Source organism: Podarcis muralis, chromosome 5 (assembly GCF_964188315.1).
Source record: "Podarcis muralis chromosome 5, rPodMur119.hap1.1, whole genome shotgun sequence".
In the NCBI taxonomy this organism is placed as follows: domain Eukaryota; kingdom Metazoa; phylum Chordata; class Lepidosauria; order Squamata; family Lacertidae; genus Podarcis; species Podarcis muralis.
In genome coordinates this window covers 54,318,641-54,341,347 of record NC_135659.1, presented here as the reverse complement: position 1 = coordinate 54,341,347, position 22,707 = coordinate 54,318,641, and the positions used below count along the sequence as shown (strand labels likewise).

Here is a 22,707-nt window from a genome sequence, read left to right as displayed (position 1 = left end):
GCCTGTGACTTGCCTGAGGACACCAGAGATGAAATCATGGAAGACCACCTTCATTCCTTGCATAAGGTCTTGATATCAGCATGAGCAGAGCTAGCTCAGCTCCTGGAGGCAAACTGGAATCAGCACTGACTGACTTTAACTTATGGCTGCTAAAGACTCCAAGCATTGTGCAACTTATGGATGCACTCTAAATGTATAATGTAAACAGGTGAACAGCGTAAGAAGAGCTTTGCTTGATCAAACCACAGGCCTATCTGGGCAAGCATTCTGCTCTCACAATGGCCAACCAAATACTTATGGCATACATGTCAACTGCCCCAGAAAAACAGGGACATCCCATTTTCCCCTGCTAGAGTACGGAGGCCATTTTGGACCCCTTGTTCTCGCACAATTTCAGGCTGAGATCTCGCCCTGAAAAAAGCATTTGCCGGGTATGCGATCTCGCACAGTGCCCCAGAACACATGTGTGCCATGTGACTCACACAGGATTTCAGACCTGGAAGATGGTGTCCCAGATTTGGGCCACGCCGTATTGGAGGGTATGTTATGGGAAGCACCCCCAAGCAGGACATGAGCACATGCTCTGCTCGTGTTCCTCATCAATTAGTATCTAGACATGTAAAATATAATCTTATCCTCCATGAAAACAGCAACCCTTCCTAGGCCACAGTGCAGAATCATTTTGTGCTTAGCGTGGACAGACTGATTGGACCGCAACAGGCAAAGCCGGCGAGCTGCCAGGGAGCTCACGGCAAACCAGCAACTGCACTGATTTAATAACAAACACAGAGGGGAGCAGAAGATGTACCTCTACATCAGCACAATCTTCGTTCTTCTTGGATCTCCAGGAGGTGTGAGCAGGCCTTTCAAGCACAGCTACAGAACCCATGTTTTGGCATGTGTCTCTTCCCCCCTTTCCCTCCAGGTACCAGGCATATTTTTGACAGAAGATGCAGGAGCTGCTGACACAGCACTTTGCCTTTTCATCTCCTAGTCTGTGATTTGGTGCTAATAGTACGAAGGAGAGGGTGGCCTGGGAACAGCCAACTCCTGGGAGACAGAACGTAATTGGCCTCTGTGTTTGCAGCCTACTAAGTTAGAGAGTTGCTTCAGTGAAAGTGATAATGGAACACAGAATGAAGCGTTTGGTATTATTAATCCACAGACCCATCCTCAGCATACCCAGGGGGCCAGCCAATAATAATAATAATAATAATAATAATAATAATAATAATAATAATAATAATAATAATAATTATTATTATTATTATTATTATTATTAAGCCCACCTGGCTGGGTTACCCCTGCTCCCTGGGCAGCTTCCAGCACACATAACAACACAAGAAAACATAATACATTTTGGTGTATGAAGTAGAAAATCTAAACTCTACTTGCTGCCCCACCCTGGATGCAGAAACACACAGTTAGATTTATGGTCAACTTCTATTATCAGCATTTAACTATTAAACCACTGGTAATTTACAAAGTACTGTTTTATATTTATTCAATTTATTAGTCACCCACAACAAGGCCTCAAGTCAACTTATGGTAAGGGACAGGAATGTCTCAGGTCTTAATGCTGAACTGCACTGGACATCCAGAGAGGTTTTTCCCTAGGATGTCACCGTATGGGGCTTTCTACTGCTCCCCATTTGTGTTTTTGCCTCATCAGAAGACAACAGCATGGAAGGCATGGGCAGATTCTGCATTTCCAACACACCTTGCTGGCCATTGACATGAGTTTGCAGCCACTTATTGCAGTCGGCCTCTAGCTCTAATTGGCTTTTTTCACAGCCAGGATGTCCTCCTCCAGCAAAGGTCTGGGACATGTAGGCAGTGAGAACAGCATGCTGGAGAGCTTTTCTGACCTTTCCAGTTACAATTGTGGGCCTCTCCTCATTGGTGATTCTGAAATCCCATGCTAGCAAAATAGCGGCAGATTTCTTAAGCACAGTTTCCAGCTAAGCTAATTCAAGATTGTTTCTCCTCTCCTCATATGATGCCTGTGCTTTGAGAGTTTTTGACTTTTTAAACCAAGGATAAATGATTCATTATCCTTCCTCCCCCCCACCCCGCTCCCACATACTGGATTCAGCACAGTTTCCATGCATGACAGTCACTTGTCACTTGAATCTCGATTTCTATTACAGAAGTCATTCTTCACAATTCCAAATGTGTTTGGCACATTGGGTGCACCCCTTTGCTGTGAGAGATGCTAGTGCACAAGTAAATCATGCTATGCATCTTCCAAAGGGCAAGTTCAGTACATCTCAGGAAACGGGAGAGTTGAGTAGAAGCGACTCAATCAGGTAGCTGATTTGCTTTCATAATGAGGGGATGCATGGAATCAAGCTAGCTCCTCCTGTTCAGATACACAGAATGTGAAGGAGAATACTCTGCTTGCTCTAGAGATAAATGCAATTGGCTGGGGGCTCCACTTCCCCCACTGGAGGTAGCAAGGTATCAGGGGGAGTGATCCTCAGCTGTCGCTTGTCGGAACAGTGCCAGGACTGAGCAAAGTGATAATAGCTCTAGGGAAGCAGCAAAGTGGGAGAATAATTTCCGTGCGTCCTTCTCATGGGTGCTGCTTAGATGGATGGGCAGATGAGGCAGTGACTCTGAAGCCACCTGGGAGCAATCCCCACTTGCCACCCATTGCCACACCACCCACCTGCTTACCCACGCAAGCAGTACAAGTCAGAAGGAAGCAAATAACTGCCTCTGGAGCTTTCCATTGTGCATGTGGATGTTCTGCATTAGCCCAGCTTTCATAGGCATGCCTGGAAGCTGCAGCTGATTCTCGTGACAAGCATGGAGAGGGATTTCCCATTCTTGCCATCTGTACTGACTTCTAGAACATACACAGCCGTGGGCTTGACTTTGTGCATTTTCTTCATCGTGAAGGCAGTGCGCGAGTCAGCTCTGAGATCCAATGGCAATCTGCTGAGCCATTGGATAGGATGTCAAAGGAGGCTCTTTTGTGGCCTCACTGTGCCCCTCAATCTGGATCTCACACATATTTTTTTTTTACAATTTTGTTTATGCGTTTTCACTTTTAACATTTGTCATCATACACAAATCTTAATCATTTTACAAGTAGGATTCTCGGAATCCTCTGACTTCCCTCCACCCCTCTGTGGTTTCCCCAGATATTCTTTTCAAACTGCATCTTATCATATTCCCCATATTTTCTTAAATATCAATTTTTATCATAATTCCTGCTTCATTCAACCTGGATCTCACATAAATGGCATGGCAGAAAATGGGCCAAGTGGTCAAAGTGTCATTAAAATGGAATATTGTTGTGTGAGACAGATTGAAACTCCTGGATATGTGCATATTTTGCAACAGCAGCCACACTCGTATTCTCAGCAGTCTCCTCTCAGTCCCGATGGTTTGGTTGCATATTGCATAATGCTAAGGTTCAGCAACCCAAAACATGGTTATATGGATTGACCTGACCTTGGAAGGCAGCCAGGGTGTTGTTGGGAAGCTTGGCCTTGCCCTACTGACCCATAAAGAGGCAAGCTAAGACTGACTTGGCTGCCTTGCCATTCTTGGATTCATCTTCCCCACAGCCCCTGAAAGAGACACAGGAAAATACTGGATGTAGTAGGCTGGCTAACCATTTCTGCACAACATCATTTCACATTAAATTATATCACCCCTGACTTGACTACCTGTTTCCTTTTGTCCTGTATCTTCTGTGATCCTTTACCTTGAACCTGCTGCTGATCCTAAATTTCTTCTTAGTTCTGCCTATTTCCCTCCCTCCAGTGTGGTGTAGTGATTAAGAGCAGTGGACTCATAATCTGGTGAACTGGGTTCGATTCCCCGCTCCACCACATGCAGCTGCTGGGTGACCTTGGGCCAGTCACACTTCTTTGAAGTCTCTCAGCCTCACTCACCTCACAGAGTGTTTGTTGTGGCGGAGGAAGGGAAAGGAGATTGTTAGCCGCTTTGAGACTCCTTAGGGTAGTGATAAAGCAGGATATCAAATCCAAACTCCTCCTCCTCCTCCTCCTCCTCCTCCTCCTCCTCCTCCTCCTCCTCCTCCTCCTCCTCCTCCTTGTGTTTTAGGGCCGGACCCTCTCTTGCCTCTGTCCTTTGATGGAGAGTTGATCACCATGTAGGTATTAGGGCTCAGAGTGGGTGTTCAATAGAGCAAGGTACATTGTATTAATAGCCACACCGGTGCTGCTGGAAGCTTATCAAACTGACTCTTGCTCATTGATGGCAAGTGCAGGATAAATCCCTCTCCTCTTCTGGGGGAAACAGCACCAGGCAAATCCATGTCCTCGGACTCTGCAATTTTCTTAATCAATGCTGTCTCCAGCTGGTAGAGAGAGAGGTTGCTTCACTTCGCTGTCAGTAGCTGCAGCTGTGATGATCCGTCATCTCTACTCCTTTGCCACCTACCATCACTCTGACTGCATGGTGACCAAAGCCTGAACGTGAGGCTGGTGGTGCATAGACAAAAAAAAAGCCTTGCTGAGCCTCAGAATGTAATCTCAGCCCTCCAGTTGGAGCAGGAACTGGCAGAGTTTCACAGTAGAAGCAGGGCATGGCTCTCAGAATTTGGCCACAGCCTATTTCCCCCTCTTTTCCTGTGCTGCTGACATCACAAAAAGACCAGCAAAGAGGATAGGTATATAATAATATGTGTAACCCACTTGGAGCCCTCTTTAAATAGGAAAGGATATGAGGTGATAAATGACATGGAAGCAGACTGCGGGATTTAAACCTCGTGCCCTTCAGCTGTCCTTACTAGCTGGGCCTTATGGGTACAGTGGTGCCTCAGGTTAAGAACTTAACCTGAAACTGTTCTTAACCTGAGGTACCACTTCAGCTAATGAGGCCTCCTGCTGCTGCCACACGATTTCTGTTCTCATCCTGAAGTAAAGTTCTTAACCCGAGGTACTATTTCTGGGTTAACAGAGTCTGTAACCTGAACCGTCCATAACCTGAGGTACCACTGTATTTTAGTCCAACAACATCTGGGGGCATCAGGTTGAGGAAGGCTGATTTAAACTCACCATAGAGTTTTCCCAAGACACAAGAAACTCTGCTTAATTTAAAAGCAGTAACATTGCTTCTTGCTTCCTCTTTGCACCCACACTAGAGAAGAGGAGAAGGGGAAGCAGGTGTGTCTGGGGCTAACTAAGACTTGTTCTCATATACTAAACTATGGTTTAGGATTATGTACTAAATGGGCAACAGTGATGCTTGAGTCACCTGTGAATGTCATAGGTCTTGGGCAAGAAGCCAGCTGACAGCTGAAAAATGCCAAATCCTGGCAGAAGTCATCACTCTTCAGAAAGGTGTTGCCACTGGTCCCCAAAATACTATCACTTTGGCCTCTGCTGTTCCATATCAGATCACTTTGACTCAGACTGATTCAATGAGATCATCATTTGCTTATGATGAAACAATCCTGTGTCTACCCTTCTTCATACCTGTGAAATACAGGACAGTCTCATGTCCTTGCAGAGTGGAAGGAAACCCAAATTGATTAGAAATTGCAGCTTTCCAGATGCGTCTCTGAGCCATGGCTCTTTCAGAGCATTCAGGGAGAGAAGGAATATTAGAGTCAGGTTCCATAAATGTTATCAAGGAAGCTGCATCTCTATAGGAGGGGACCTGATCACAGTCTCTGTAGCTGTGGCCCCCAAACCAAGGAATACAGGTGATGTCCAAAGGTTTAACAGTTCTTAGCAGCCTGGGAGAGGTTGGAGCAGCGAGCTCAACCTCATCACAGCAGCAATGTGTCTCCAACTTACACACAAACACTAAGTTGTTAAGTTGAATTCCAGAGCCCGGGTCGAACTTTTGTCAAGGTCATGGCGTGCTTGATCATTGGCAAGCGTGCAGATTCTGTCATGATGTTATCTCTCTGAATGCACCTCTCTGAATGAATCCCTCAGAGTCTGTAGCGGGTTTTCAAGAAGTGAGAATTTTTGTGGGGTGAGCGCTTACGGACAAAAAACAGGGTTCTGGAGAAACACAGCCAGAGGTTTCTTCTCCCCAATACAGCCAGATGAGCCTATTGCCTGCTGTTAATGAGAGGCTATTTGTAAGCTAATAAGGCAACTTCACTGCTAGACATCTCTGAGCTCAGTGATTTTGACACGGGATCCAAGAGGGTTCCATTGTGAGCCCAGGGAGAGCGAGGGCCATATTGGAATTTCCATTTTGCACCAGGGGGCTGATTCACTGTTCAGTAGCTTAACTGGGAGGATATCCTGAGTCATTTGCCATTATTTTATTAGGTTGAGGTCTGAGTCACCCACATGCATGTAATTGCTCAGTATATCTTTTTGCTCTGTTACTTACCACGAACTCAAAAGGTTGCTATTTGAGCTGACATGTGAAGTGATATGAAAGCCCTGCCTTTCTAATATTTGATCTGCAAGCATAGTTTTGATCATGTAAGTAGTTGCTTGGTGTAGCAGGAACCAAGCAAGGAACAAACACATGGGAAACTCAACCTGAGACTAGACTGCAGTTTGCACTCACTGGCATCTGGCATGTTTTCAAAAAAGGCCTTTCCAGCTCTTGCCACTCAAGCTGATTATGGGATGTACAGAAGAACCTCCACAGAGAGCTGGTCTGCCCATGAGGTTCACTGAGGCAGCTGCATAAGGTGGTGGAATTCTGTGGGGCAGCACCCACATGGGGCCCCCACCCACCCATGCCATCACCACTAGAGAAGAGGGGAGAAGCAGTGGCTTCTGATAAGATATTGTGAGTGCTATGCAAGATCTCGCAAGAGTTTCACAAGATCTCACTGGAAGTCGCAACTGCCTCATGATCCTGTTAAGTGAGGCTTTGGCAGGGAGAATGGGGACACCTTTCTGTTTCGTATGTTTAACCTAACTAAATGTATTGAACGTTTGTATTGAAGGCTATGATTCCTTAAGTGTCCTGGTCCAAAGCTGCACAGAGCTTTGAAGCTAGTAACTGTGGCAATCACACAGGGTCCCCGGACGTTTCACCATCTATTGATCCCTGTGCCACCACTTTATTTCTCGCTGCCACCACCAAGGCCCTACCTGGTACAATACTGAGTCCAGTCAGGGTTAAATTGGAACATAAACTTCTGTTTATTGATTGCAGTTTAACAAGCATGTGGTTTCATAAACGATATTGGTCAATTACGATCATGGGGTGCCTATCCGGACCTATAACTTCCTCTACCTGCTCTCACTCACTAAACCACCTCTCAGATATTTACTTGTCTTCCTAGCCCCTAACTGTTCCTGACTCAGCTTATTTCGCTATACTAACTCAACCCACCCACAGACTCTATCCCAATTCACTCCCAGTCGTACCATCCACCCAACTCCCAACGAACTCCTCCCTTCGCCACTCCCAGAGCTGGTTTTATTGTCCCTCTGACTCCACCCCCTGGGTTCTGATTGGGTAACTTGTTTAACTATTTCACCTCCAGCACTCTCATATGTTACCATCACAGTAACCGCCATATTTAGGACAGGAAATCAGAACCAATTCCAGTCTATACTTTTACATTGGATGAACAGGAAATGATGCAGAGAGAGAGCTTGCACAGAAGTATGGAATCAGTAGGAATTGAAGTTTTAGGTGTCTTTCTTTCCTTTCCCCCTTTTCCAGGATGGGAGCCTTTACATTACATTCCAAAACCGGGAAGCCTATGCCATCTGTCTCCAATGGGTAAGTCATGCCGAAGCGTCTTATTCTCGTACCCTAGAAATAACTCTGTTATTTTTTATCATAGGTTGGCATGTAGGCATATATTAAGGAACCAAGTGCTAGAGGAGAAAGTGGGAGGAGAAAGGCTGTTAATTCCAGCACTGACCTAGCACATTTCACCCACTGCTAAATATAAGCGTAATTTGCACAAAGAACACCAGTCTTTCTTACCCAATGGTGGTACCTCCACATGGTTGTCCTACGCCATTCTGAGCATGATGCTGTGGGCTGGAGTAGATTTTTCACTTTGCGGATGGAATTCCACATTGCTGGTGAGAACTGTGTTAGTGCTATCATCCCCACCCCTGTTCAGATGATATTTACATTGGCTTTACACACAACTGAGACCAGCCCATTGTTTCTAACACTATTTTCAGTGTTAGCAATACTTATGTCATCAATCCTCATAAGAGCATAGCACATATGGCTGACTCTAGGTAATAGAGGAAGAAGAGAGAGGAGATGTGTAACATTCAAAGCAGGTACTGCCATACATGGGCAGTGCAAAAAGGAGCACTCCAGATTCTTCTTTGTCCTTGATACATCACAGAATCAGCCATAGGCTCAGAGGTAGATTTGATTTTATGTAGGCATTTTATTTCATAAATTTTATGCACCTTGAGATTGCAAAGAAAAAAAAAAGAAAAACCTCAACTAGGTTTACAATGAGGTTTTTTTGGTAAAAGCAATGAAAAACAGCTATTTAAAACATTAAAAAATAAAATCAGCAGTACACTAAAAACAGATTAAAACACACTGGATTGAGCAGAGATTTTTTTAAACTTGGATCATTCATATCTAAATGCATTTATTTATCAAACTTTTCATAGCAATAAAATTTCTCATGCAATTGGCAAAAGTATAAAACATATAAAATTATTGATAAAAAGTGGTGAAAGGGTGCCTGCAAACACTCGGTTCTTAACAGCACACTAACCTAATCATGATCTTACTGCTGCCTAGTTATGGGGCATGCTTATGTGAAAACCTACAGCAGACTGTAAGGTTCAGATAATGGTCATCTTAGCGGTGCTGTATACATCTACACTCCATTTGGCCTGCCAGGTCATTTCCCCCAAACCATGCCCACCTGCCCCACACCTGACATCATATGTGATGTCAGGAATGGGCCAAGTAGAGCCATGACTGCTGAAAGCAGGATTGAAAACACACACGCACACATGTACATCAGCTGGTGGGTGTGGAGTTTGATCCTGCTTGCTTCAGGCTGGCCAGTGAGTTCCTGTTGCAAACTGGCTGGCAATACCCTTCAGTAAGCAGGATTGACATTGGCCCACACATTAGCTGTTGTGCAGGGAGTTCAATTGCACTTGGTCAATGTCACCCACCACCTCTTTGGGCCAAGTTTGACAGGTGGGTGGGACAACCCACCTATCAATCACATGGCACCATTGTGATGCTAGATGACTGACAGGTGGCCTGGGTGGGGGTAGGGGAGATAAATGAATGGCCCATTGGGTCAAAAAACTTCCCCAGCCCAGTTTCTCTTTCTTCCTTTCTGGCAGTGGAAAGGTAGGATAGAACTGAAAAGTATATAATCATGTCTCCTGCATATTCCAGCAACCATCACTGCTGTCGCATGTAGTAGGGTCCATGCATGCTTCCCTCCCAGTAAGGTGCTGCAGTTTCCCCAGTAGACCCAGTCTTAATATTTGTTCCTTTTATTTCTCACATATTTATAAACCTGAAGAAATTTGTCCCAAGGCCACACACATGTGCAAAACTGCACTACTGTCATATTTCTTTTTAATAGAGTTAGTGTGTACACCAAGCAAGACACAGATTTTCACACTCTGCCTGTCTATCCTGAGGGAGCCTAGTTAATCTGGCATGACCCCAATGTTTGCAAATGACCCCCCCCCCCGCAAAAGGGAAATGAGATGTGGGGCACATAGTGAAAGAGGGCAGTTTGTAAGCAATATGAATCACAATTGTAGAAAAGACAACTGGGATGTCTTCTTGTACAGAAAGAGCCAAGGAGCACCAGTCTACATAATTCACTTAATTTGCATGATACTGGACACTTATTTTAAAATCCAGATTGCTCCAGACATGTGGCAAATCAGTGGTCTGACTCTATTGTCCCAAGGGATGGGCAAATCTGTAAACTTTAGTTTCTCTTGGTTTCTCATTTTGCCAACCTTGATTTCAGTTCTCCACATTTTCATGTTTGAAATGTTTTTTTTAAGTCCTCATGAAAAACCAGTGTTTTAGTCTGAATTTCTCCTAATGTAGAAATTCAGTTTCTCTGCAGTTTTGTCTAATATACACATTTCCCAAAGTAAATTTCCCTAATGCAGTGCATTTTGTATGCCGTTTTCACAGATACATTCCATTTTACGAACGCTTTACCCTCATATTCTGCATTTCTGTACACATTATTGGCCTGGAGAACTACATTGCAAAATTTAGAGAAGTGCAAATTTCAAGGGATGACTGTGTTTCAGGTCCCATATTGTTTCTGAAAGTGTGGATTAGGCAGATTCACCTTTAAATGCAAAGTAAATCAAATTTATCCACCACCCCTAATTGTCACCGCCACAAATTAGGACTTCATGCCCTACTCCTAGCATGAGTGGTGGTGCTCAAAATTGCAACTTCTGTTCATGGGAAATTCTTCAGAGGACCAATTCGCTACATGCGCAACAAACATTGTGCTCAAATACCTACTTTTCCCTCTTGTGCAAGAAGTTGGTCAAGAACTGAAACCATAATTTAGGTAGCCCATGGGTAATGTCGTTTTTGGAATTTCTTTTACAAAAATTTGATGTCTGGGAAAAGGTCACATCAGTTGCTTACTGTCTTACTCCTAATTTCCAAACCCCATCAAACAAATAAACTTGTCATCTGGCCTGCAGGATGAATTCGTTTTGAGTGATCATTACCCAGCAGGGCTTCCTGCTCTTGTGGAATTGAATGGACAGAATGATTGTAAATCACAAAGCTGGCCAAAATTGTTCTATTCAAAGATGCTGACAATAAAAAGGAGGGTGGGGTGTGTGTGTTGAAGTAAACCTCTTTTCTTAGTTTTGCTCCATGGTGAGTTGTGTCTCTCAATGTCCTACTTACTTGTGCACTCAAAATAAATATTTCAGTTTGTCTCAAGCTTCAGAACCAGTAGCATAAATCGACCAAAAGCTTCATCTTTTCATCTGGGAAGGGAAAAACCCTTCTTGGCTTCTCCTTTATTTTGCCACCTTCAGAAATGTTTGCGGATGCAATTCAAAGCACACTTATCAGGAGTGAGTCCCAATGAACACAGTGGGACTTACCTCTGAGTAAGCATGCACAGGATTGGCTGAAAGTGGCTGTTCAGGTTGGACTCTTTTATTTATTTATAATAGTTTAATGTTTCAGCCTCCAGCAAAACTTCCCAGACCAAAAATAAAAACCAACAGCAACCAAATAAATTAAGCAACAGAACCACAGCCCTAATGCAGCAGGGCCTCATGTTTCAAGCTGGGGCTGAGGATAGATCCCAGGTCTGAAAACCACCGTAGCAAAATGCTAGTTTTTGAACACGGGAAGCCCTAGCCCATATTCCCATCTAAGCTTTCTGCATGATCTTTGGGAAGTTAGACTTTTTCCAGCCAGAAAAAGCTGGAAAACTACTTACACCTGCAAATAAGACTTCAGAAGGGCTCGCTGTAATCCGTTATTGAGCAGTTTCAACCAGCTTCTTTGAAGTTGTCGTGTGAGCACTAAACAACTGATTGATGCTGACAGCATGCCTTCCCAGGGGCTCACTGCAGTTGCCAATCAGCCTATAGTGCAGCCAATACCAGGGGGACTTGCTGGCAGCATCGATCAGCTGCTTGCTCTTTCTTCATCTTCTTCCCAGCTGCTGAACCATTTTCTTTCTTCTTGCAGGGGGATTCCAGGGAAGAAGTGTGGCACCATTATCCTGTCAGCTGAGGAACTGGGTAACTGCCGAGTAAGTAATTCTCTGCTCTTTGAGCTTCTGGTCAGGCCTCTGCTCCTGAGGGAGCAAGGGAAGCTCCTGTCTGCTGGCGACTTGAGTTCAAAAAGCCAAAGAGCTCTAGGGATAATCATATATAACAAGGTGTTTTCTTCTCTAAGTCCTTACCATACTTCATGGCTCGTGAAGATCAGCTGTATAATAATGCAGAGTATGGTGAGAGAGGCTGAGACACAGACAAAGTAGATACGCTGACAAATATTCCATGCTGTTCATCTCATTTGAGTGCTCCTGCAATGCATGCTGGTTGTACATTTGCAGCATTGGCACACAAAATCTCTCACCCTTGCAGATGGTATGCTCTCATGCCAATTCTGCCTTGTATCCATCCACCCATGGGCTGGCAGGGCGTCATGAGGAATGCACCCCAAAGAAAACTGTACCCGGGGTGACACCCACCCCCCAGCCCTGCCCATGTTACGCCTCTCAGAACACTGAAATGAGGTATTGGACACATGGTGCATGTATGTGTATGCACTGTAGAGCCTTGGTGGAACAACGTGTTGTGCAATTGGACAAACTGTTCAGTGAGTTCTCAGCAGAGACCAGAATAGTTGTAATGTGGAAATAGAAAATGTGCAGCTCTGGAGAGTCATAAGGTTGCAATGAGAGATTCCACTCCCTTCAGCTCTTTATCGCTTGTGGTGGGGGTGGGAGTGGGGAGACTACCATGTAAGCTCACTGTCTGCTGCAGTTTCTGGACAAACACTCCTCTCAACAGCTCTCAGAGCAAGAACCGAGATTACAGCCAACGTCAATGGCTAAAGTGTGGTCACAGCTGGAAGTTAAGAGTTCAGATTGTGTACTAAAGGACAAACAAGGGCAGCAACTAAGAAATAATAAGTGTGTGGAAAGATTTGCTGTGAAGAGAAATGCATCTGATGCCTTAACCATTAGGGATGCAGTTTCTGGGTAGAGGTAGGTGGGTGTCAGAACGCAAATGAATATCTGCACAGCGTTGTGTGGATGGAGTGTTTGTCTGTGTCTGTGTGGCATTTGTATGCTGCCTAATAGTACGAAGTTGCCTGGCAGTTTACAGTGAATAAGTAAAAAGCCCATTGAAATACAAAGTAAAAATAAACCATTAAAGCTGGAACCTGCAGAAATGCAACAAAGCAAAACTTGTCAGAGTCAATACACACTCACTCAACATTACTCACTCAACATCTCCAGCCAGTCGCACATTCTCTCAATCTGATCTACCTCAAAGGGTTGCTGTGAGGATAAAAGAGAGAAACCCATGTGCAATAATATTTGGAATTCCTCAAAGGAAGAGCAAGATAAAAATGTAATGAATCAATGGCTGACTCATTGGGCTTCCAGCACAAATCTGAATCTCTGTCCCAGCCCCATCACATTCCAAAGCACAAAGCTGTTCAAAACTGGGTTGACTTGCCATACAAACCTGCCACTGGGCATGCCTGTTTGCTAAAATGTTTTCCTCCTTTTGTAAGGCTCCTTTCCCCAGCCAGCTCCATCAGAGGAAATGGCCACAGAAAATTTTCTGGATTATCTGTCCTGAAGAGGTTAATGAAGTAAAATCAGGTTTCTTCCAGAGGAAAATCTTACCACATCTGGATCGAGGTTCTTCCTAGCATTCTCGGTCACAAATTTGTTTTGTGAAGGGGAGACAAGAGGAGAATGGGCAAGTTGCAAGCCTATGCCCGGTTGAACCCAACTGCCAGAGTCAAGTATCAGCCCCTGACAAGCATCAGAATCTGTCCACTTGCTTGCTGCTGGTGTTGAACAGAACAAAACAGCACAGTTGGTGTATAACTTTTAAGAGAAAGACAGGACTGCCTAGAGACTAAACATCAGCAAAGACAGATTCTTTCCTTCCCTTTCTCTCCCACATACAGAAATGAACACAAACAGTATCACTACATTTTTGTCACCTTCTCTCGCCCACACAGCTGACGTCTGCAAGAGGGAAGGAAATCCTATTTTTTCTCCTACACAGACAATTACAATATATTTTTTAACCCCCCTCTTCACACACCTATGTTGAACTTGCACAGCTAAAAAAAGACATACAGACCAACTCTTTCTCACATGTTCATTTGTGGATTTGTCTTTCTGTAGGCAGACTTGTGCAGATGGATGCACCACACCAAATACTTATATTCAAACAACACGAAGTGCTTCACACTTTTTGCTCATAAACATACAGCACACAGACCCATCCAGCTCACGAGACATGCGCTGTCTGGTTAACGCAGGCTGTTTGTGACACTGATGTCCGTGCAGAATTTCGGGAATGTGCTTGAATGCATCCAAAGCAGAATACCATCTGTTGTGCCATAAAGAGAATTTAATACTCATTTCGATCTGAAAGAACCGAGACAGAACCAATTAGCTCTGCATGAGCCGTTCTGCAGCCTGCGCTAGAATCTGGTTTAACTTTTCCCTCTGTGCTGAGGATAGTATGGGAATGCATCATATGGGATTAACTGTGCTTCCACCCAGTGACATTGTTCCTTGGCAGTTTCTGCACCATCACCCCAAAGAATTCAACTTGCTTGTGTCCTCCCCCCCCCCCCCCGATTTTCCAAGAGCCTTGTCTTAACCCACCCAGCACTTTCTTGCCTCCCTCCCTATCTTATCCTGAATGCTGATAATGGGAAGTCACACTGATAAGAGAAAATCAAACCTGCATACTCCCTCATTTCTATGGATTGGGGAGTGCAGCAACAGAAGTACCGTACTGCCTGAGCACATCCCACTTCTCCAAACAATTACTATTTCAAGATACTGTAAGTGATCAATGGCCAATTTCTGAACCCCAGCTGGGAGAACAATTATTAGACCTTGCCTAGCTAAGCTACTGGAATGCGGGTGGCGCTGTGAGACGCGGGTGGTGCTGTGGGTAAAACCTCAGCGCCTAGGACTTGCCGATCGCATGATCGGTGGTTCGAATCCCCGCAGCGGGGTGCGCTCCTGTCGTTCGGTCCCAGCGCCTGCCAACCTAGCAGTTCGAAAGCACCCCCGGGTGCAAGTAGATAAATAGGGACCGCTTACCAGCAGGAAGGTAAACGGCGTTCCGTGTGCTGCGCTGGCTTGCCAGATGCAGCTTGTCACGCTGGCCACATGACCCGGAAGTGTCTGCGGACAGCACTGGCTCCCGGCCTATAGAGTGAGATGAGCACACAACCCTAGAGTCTGTCAAGACTGGCCCGTACGGGCAGGGTACCTTTACCTAGCTAAGCTACAATTAGAGGGTCACACCTCTGAGCCATGAGATCATTGCCCCTCATTCCCAGAAGTTAAGGATGTGTGGATCGGCCATCCCATTGTGAGTGGTGCCTGCCAAGGCAGAAGGAATGTACCTGCATGCTGTTTCTTCCTGGACAACCCAGCTTTCGCTCTCTGCTCCAGAAGCAGCATGCAGGACACCATACATTATCTGGTGGACACCCCATGGGAAGTGATGACATGCCCCAAGACCTCTGCACTGTTCCATTTTGACTTTGTCCCCAGATCAGGAGCAGTTCGCTTGATTCTTGTGTGCTGTTTTTGGCTTGATCAGGGAGTAGTGCTGCCAAGGATTAAAGCTGCACAAAGGAGCAGGTGACCTCTGGCTAAGCATCCTGCATCACCTGAGAGCCTTTTGAGCATCTTCTGCCCTAGAGTATCTACCATGGTCCTCAAGGATATTTTGCTCTTGACCATCTCAGGAGGCAACTTCTAGGACTGTGGTGAAGATTCTCTCCTCTAAACCAGTAAAGCCATTAGACCATTGTTGGGAAATGGCTTGAGATCAGGGGTTCCTTAAAACATTCCACTCCCTACTTTTATCAGCACAATGCACCACCTCGTGGGTTTCCTTATCTCACCATCTGCTTTGCTACCACAAGCACTAGTGATGTTGATCCTGTGGGAATGTTCAGGGAGGCAGGAGAGGATATATTGTTTAATAATATCCTTCCTAACTTGTGCTAGCAAGTTCTATAACTTAGCAGAGTTTTACATTCCCCTCTTAAACACACAGCAGGTAGCTGGTTGCAAGCTTGTTTAAGCTTCTCAATATAGATTCCTGGTAATTTCCCTTAAAAGGGACGCGGGTGGCGCTGTGGGTAAAAGCCTCAGCGCCTAGGGCTTGCCGATCGAAAGGTTGGCGGTTCGAATCCCTGCGGCGGGGTGCGCTCCCGTTGTTCGGTCCCAGCGCCTGCCAACCTAGCAGTTCGAAAGCACTCCCGGGTGCAAGTAGATAAATAGGGACCGCTTACTGGCGGGAAGGTAAACGGCGTTTCCGTGTGCGGCTCTGGCTCGCCAGAGCAGCGATGTCACGCTGGCCACGTGACCCGGAAGTGTCTCCGGACAGCGCTGGCCCCCGGCCTCTTGAGTGAGATGGGCGCACAACCCTAGAGTCTGTCAAGACTGGCCCGTACGGGCAGGGGTACCTTTACCTTTACCTTAATTTCCCTTAAAAGAATAGACATGGCACAATCTTGTGTAAAGTATATAAAATAAGTTTACTCACACATTCAGTTCACAGATGGATCCCTGAAGGCAAACTTAGTTACAGAGTATATACATGTGGAATCTATCCCATATGGAAATGGTCCCTTTGTCCTCTGTTGGCCAACAGAGCATCTCTAAAAAGCTGCTGGTCCTATAACGAGAGGAAGTGAGAGAGAGGGAGTTTGCAGCATGCTATGTCCTTTTGTGTTACCTGGGCAGGTAAGGTCAAGCCAACCTCTAGCCACATGCAAGAGGAAGTATGTCCCAGTCAGTAGGAAAGAGGAAGTTTTCTACTGACTGGACCAAACATTCCCTTGCAAGTTCACTCTAGGAAAACAAGGAATGTTGTACTTTACTGCTATCTATGTATCACCTCCCACAGGTCCTAGCTTAGAAAGCAATGCTTTCCAAACTTTCTTTAGGAAGCATGAGAATGTGCACATTGAGTGGGGACAAGGCAGCCATTTAATTCTTGGTAGAGTTGGCCTGTCTCTCTACCCTGGATTTTTGCTGCCTTGTCCCCACTCTCAAAAAGTATTGGGTACTTATTAACAAACCATGATGCCAAGACAGATCACTGGGAACAAGAGGAGGAGGAGGAGGGGCACATGACAAGGCAATAGTGACACACCTGGGACAGAGTTATGACATCCCAACTGCCCTAAATCTGCTCCCCTCTTGAAGATGTGCTCCTCCTATTCATTCCCCTACAATGGTATCCTTTGTAAGATTAAATGCTTACACCATTCACACGGTGAGTCACTCATTTCCAACTGAAGAGGGTCAGAGGATCACAGCCTGTAGCATCATTAGCTGAGAGTTTGGCAGGTGAATGGAAGAAGAATTGCGCACTGAGTTGAATTCACAAACAACATGTAAGGTTGGATACTCTGGCTCCCTCTCATACCTGCCTACTACCAAGAAAGTGTAGTGCAGCACTCAGGATCTCTGGGCCAAATTAAAAAAGACAACAAATACACAATTAGCAATTGCACGGATGGTGTCTTACAGGCAAATTGCAGGTACAGGAAGCCCAGTCTGATCTTGAGATGTGTGCAAATTAGGGAGTATATAAATATTTTCAGAAACAAACAAATAGTTTATAGATATATTTTCTGTTCCCCATTCCAAGGATGTGGCCACAATGCAGTTCTGTGCCAACAAGCTGGACAAGAAAGATTTCTTTGGAAAATCCGACCCGTTCATGGTATTCTATAGGAGTAACGAGGATGGGACGTAAGTCAAAGTGCTTTTGCTTTGGGGCAGGATAATTATTCAGATTGTAACAGAGCTTGCTTAGGTGACCTGTAGCAAAATGTTGTCCCAAGCACTCCCCCTTCCCCCCGCCAAGAAGCATAAAACATTTCCCTTGGTAATGAGTTTGTTCAAAATGTATTGGGCACCACATTCATGGTGCAGCTGCTCTCCTTTTCTAACAATAGAAGTATTATAAACCCATCCTCCTGCTCCAAACAAGGGACTCGGCTTAGAAACTAGGTAACAACAGTTGAACAACTATGGAAAACTTAAGATGGAAAACAGAGTATATGGACGCACACATACCAATTGCAGACACAGAAAAACTGGATCTAAACAACCCAGTGTCTGCAGTGCAATGTCCCCCCAGGCAAGATAGGGAAACTCTTTTAAGCATTCTCATGTTTATAAATGTTATGCACTGAGCGTTATGCACTGTTCTGGGAGAAATTAATCCATCTTTACGAAGCCCGTTTTGCAATGTTAGCAGTCCTCAAAAATTGACTGACACCTGTTCTGATGTGACTTCCTAGTGGGTCTACTTACACTTACGCAAGGTCACTAAGAAATGGTTCTCTCAAAATCATTTCAAATCAGCGAGGTAAGGATGTTCTTTGGCTGAGATTTTAAACCTGCTTCTTGATATGGGACAAAAGCCTGCATGTAGTGATTCTCAAGGCCATTTTTTAAAAATGCTTATGAATACTGCTTGGGTTGTATGCAGAGCCAGTTAGAGATTAAATTATATGCTTAATTTAAAACAGATAAAGATAGCCGTTAATAAGCCTAGAAGAGGCATTGGTAGTCTACAGATGACCAACATTGTCCTCCTCTTGACAGTTCTAAATAAAAGGGACGCTTAGTCATAGTTGAATTTCCAATGGAGTAGAGAACATGGCATCTCCATCAGATAGCAGGGCTAGGATTAGGGTTGAACTGGCAACGGTTTCTGTCCCAACCTGTGTTAATCAAAATCAGCTCTGCTTCTGTGTTGCTGCAGTTTGGTTTCTGCCAAATACTACCTTATACATTTCATGTCCCCTATTTAAGAGAAGTTACCTAACTTATGTAACATACGGTACATAACTGTTTACATAACTTACATTCACATTTCATTGTAAAGGCAACATCAAAATGCTGTAAAAAAGAGGGGGAAATTAATTACATATTAGTTAAATGGGGATAGAATAGAACTATGCATGGTCTCCTTCCCATGCCCATCTTTCAGCTAGGTGTTTAATTGGGGTTTTAAAGGCCTAATTAAATATAATCCCCACCCCAAACTTATTTGGGACTGGATCCAGGGTGGGGGTTCCCAATTTGATCCAGAGTCTGATGCCCCCCTCCAGATTCACTGCATGAATTGGCAAGGGCTACTGGAAACCACAACAGGGGAGATTGCAATTGTGTTCAGGTCCTGCATCTCGTTGGCTAGTATGAGAATACGAAGCTTGACTAGACGGGCCCCTGGCCTGATAGAACAGGCTCTTCTTATGTCATTACGTATCATCTGCAGACTTAATAATAACAATGATATTGGTGGACACCAATTGAATTTGCTTGACAGATTTCCATTCCTGACCACAGACAAGCATGCAAATCACAGCAGCTTCTGCTTCCTTTTCCATTTTCATTGGCGTTTTCCACCCTCCCAAGATAGGGGAGACTCTGCTGAGGATTTCAGACAGCTACTACCAGCTGATCTCAGTATAAGGCCATTTCCTTCATTCAGTTGCCAAGGAAGCACAAGTTTGTTTTTTAAACCTGGAGTTGATGGAAGTTGCATGTCCAAAACTATCTGGAGAGCTACAGGCTCCCAACCCCTGGCTTCTAAATTTTGATCTGCTGGCACTGAAGGCCTATGATGCTGCCCTTTGGTTGTATGCAGTTCTATTTAGGCTCATCCAAAAGACCAGGTTCACTGAGGAAGATCCAGACACCTTTTACCAAGATGGTGCTTTGTTAGAGAGTTGTTACATTTTTAAAAGCAAGTAATCCATTTTGGTCCTGGTCCAACCTTGTGCTACTTTGCCCCTGTCCATGACTGCCTGACATTAGGGGAGCATTATTTATTTTTCCCTGTCTACCCTAACTCAACTGGCCTTATTTGTATCCTGCCAGATTTACCATCTGCCACAAAACCGAAGTGGTGAAGAACACTTTGAACCCTGTATGGCAGTCCTTTGCTATCCCGGTGCGGGCCCTGTGCAATGGAGACTATGACAGGTACAGACCCCATGGAATAAGATGCCGTTTTGACAACTGTGTGTCTTGGTTTGTTAGAGGAAAGGATCAGGAGGTCTTACAGGAAAGCAACACTGAGGGAGGCTTGGGTCCAACATAATGTCACAGATGCCCCCAAAATTGCGCTCTAAATACTAGATGCTGGGGATAAGCAATGCAGGGGTGCTGTTGCTTTCAAGCTCTGTGGGGGGCGCTCTTGCCTTCAAGCTTCACTTGTGGGCTTTCTGGAAGCCCTTGGGTGGTCACGGCTGGAAAAATAGGAAGCTGGACTCCATGGTCCCTTGATCTGGTTGAGCAGGATCTTTCGTTTCCTCTTAAGTTCAAAATAAGAAAAGCATGCAGCAATTGACAACAGCTCCCTTTTGCCTCTGCAAACAGTAACTGTCCATTTCACCTCTTCCTATTGTATTAGCAACTGCACTGATTCTATGACTTCATAGGGATCACAAGCCCTTTGAGGATTAAGGCTTTTGGGGCCAAACCCTGAGAGCCTCCTGCAACTTTCAGAGCTGTGTGGTGAGATCTGGGTAATATGCATTAACTGTGCTACCACCACCAGTACTCAGTCAATTCATTCACTACCCACATGCTGCAGTGAGTGGGATTTAAACTGAGCTGAGAGTGGGGGATCAGTGGTGTGCATGGGGACTGGAAGGGCAGACTGCAAGGAGAGGGAGCCCAAACAGTAGGTGGAGCCAAAGCCAAGGAGAGGCAAAGCCAGCTAATTCTAGTTTCCTTCCTGTTTGCCTCCCTGCCAAGTTCTATAAGGGCAACACTGAGGCCAAGGAAGAGGGAGCTGACAGGGTGTTGGGGCAGTGCCCCACTTGCCTGAATGGACTGGTCTTCACTGTGGGTGAAAGAAGGGAAGATGAGTGGACCATTGGAGCAGTGGAGTAGGAGATACCCCTGTTTCATTTCCTGATATATCACTAAACTATTTTTTAGCATTATATGCACACATGAAGATGAGGTCGGACTTGCTTTTAAACTTACCAGAGTTCTGTGTTTATGTCCAAACTCTGGTTAGTTTAAATGATGGTATGTTCAATAACCAAGGTCAGCTATGGCTTATGATTTCTGTAACCCAACTGGCTATGCACTGTATACTGTAGAAATTGTCACATCCAGTAACAAAGCGATGTGAGTGTTTTCTCTTCCCTGGGGACTTAAGAGAATCTAAAAACCTGGGGCTCTGATCTGTTCCAAATTAGATGGCTCAGGTTCTGTCAACATAACTGAAAAGGCAAAAGTGGAGGTGGTGTGAAGAGAGACGACTCTCTAGAGAAGGCTGCTTGGAACAGAGATGTACTTAATGGGTGATTGATGGATGGAAATGAACTAAAAGGCCTGGGAAAGGTGTGATTGAAGATGTCCTGGAGATGGATTATCTGTTTCATTTGCAAAAGCAGCTAGCATTCCTATGCCTAAAACCACAGAAAAGGTCAGTAGCAATTCAGGAGAGATAGTCTTGCTGGGAGGGGATTGACAGTCATGTTAATCAGCGTAATAAGAGAGCCTTGTACATAGGAATGCCAATTACATGAAGAATGATTGGGCCCATTACCCAGTGCAATATATTCTTCACTCAGCTTGCGGTTGTCATAAAACACAATAGAATTCACTCTCAGCATTCGTGTGTTTACACTTGCAAGCTTGAGAGCTGTGCTTTAATTTCAGCTCTTACCACCATGAAACCTACAATGTTTACCATTGATTAGAAGCTCAGCGCTGATGTACATTTACAAAGCTGTTTTCCATGCCAGTGGTTCCTGGTGATAAAACCCAGCTATATACTGGGCAAAGTGTACATCAAATGAACAAAACATCTTCCCCACCCCTTCATTGTGGAGTGATATCATTTCTTGGCAGAAAAGCAAAAAAATGTGACTGAGAATGCAATCCTAATACATCCACTCAGAAGTAAGCTTCGTGGGGTTGTCTCCCAGGTAAGCAAGTGTAAGACACTATCTTAGGACCTATTCATTCATTCTGTTTCATGATAAAGAGTTCTGTGTAACTTGGAATCTTAAATCAGTAAGATATAGTACCTCATACCTATTTTGCTCAGTCATTCTCCAGAAATGGGCTGACAGCTCACTGCATTTTCCTAAATGATTTGCTTTCATATCCTTTAATACAATTCCCTTTAACTTTTTTGCTTTGCTTTGCTAAGACTTCTGAGATTTAAAAGCAAATGAACCTAATAAAATTCCTCCTGAAACAAAGTAAATAAAGAGAAGAATCTATAAGAATATTGACTCCCACGAGGCATATTTTCTTAGGTGTAAAAATGACCCAGTTGGCTGCAACCTCTTGGCTTCATATCATATGGCTATCTTGCTTAAATGGAAGAAAAACCACAATGCATCATTTTCTGAAGGACTCCAGGTTGCACTCCAAAGTATCCATAAAAATATATAGCTGAGAACACTCCATCACTTACGTTGATAATCTGTCAGTGCATTATTATAACCATTTAGGCGTGTGAAGGGTTTTGCTATGGTTATCTTATTAATCCTCACACGCAACCATGTCACTGGAGCTCCATTTCACAAAGGGGAAAAAGGAATGGTAAAGAGCGTTCAGGAATCGGAGCCCATAATAGCCCTCTAGTTCTTGCAGCTGTTCAGAGCAGTCTTATGTGTGTTTGCTCAGAACTAAATACCATTGAGTTCAGTGGGGCTTGCTTTCTAGTAAGTGTGAAATCATTCTACACATACTTCCAAATATATGTGCTCTGGGTTGCCTTTTTTTTTAGCTTTGCCCATTCTACAAGGATGCAGTGTGCTCAACTGTGACTTTAATTTTGCCCAAACTAGCATTCACGACAAATTACTACAACCCAATGAGGTGGCAGACATTTCCTTCAGGGTATTCTGCACTGACACATTCTGTTCTTATAGAAAGTGACGACTGGCCTAATAAGACCTGGGATGCACTCAAGTTTTTGGATGCTAGCCACATATCTAATGACATAGTTCTATTTATGTGAATGGGTTTTCAAGTGCTTTTTG

The 22,707-nt window shown here is 44.6% G+C and overlaps 1 protein-coding gene across 1 annotated transcript in view; it reads left to right on the top strand.

Annotated features, from left to right (window-relative positions):
• LOC114598451 (copine-5) overlaps positions 1-22,707 on the top strand; it is a 124,264-nt gene that overhangs the window by 58,282 nt on the left and 43,275 nt on the right. Inside the window, exons 7-10 of the mRNA XM_077928844.1 lie at positions 7,633-7,692; positions 11,623-11,686; positions 17,325-17,428; positions 19,571-19,675. Of these exons, the coding sequence (XP_077784970.1) occupies positions 7,633-7,692; positions 11,623-11,686; positions 17,325-17,428; positions 19,571-19,675 (333 nt within the window). The remainder of the gene's footprint in view (positions 1-7,632; positions 7,693-11,622; positions 11,687-17,324; positions 17,429-19,570; positions 19,676-22,707) is intronic.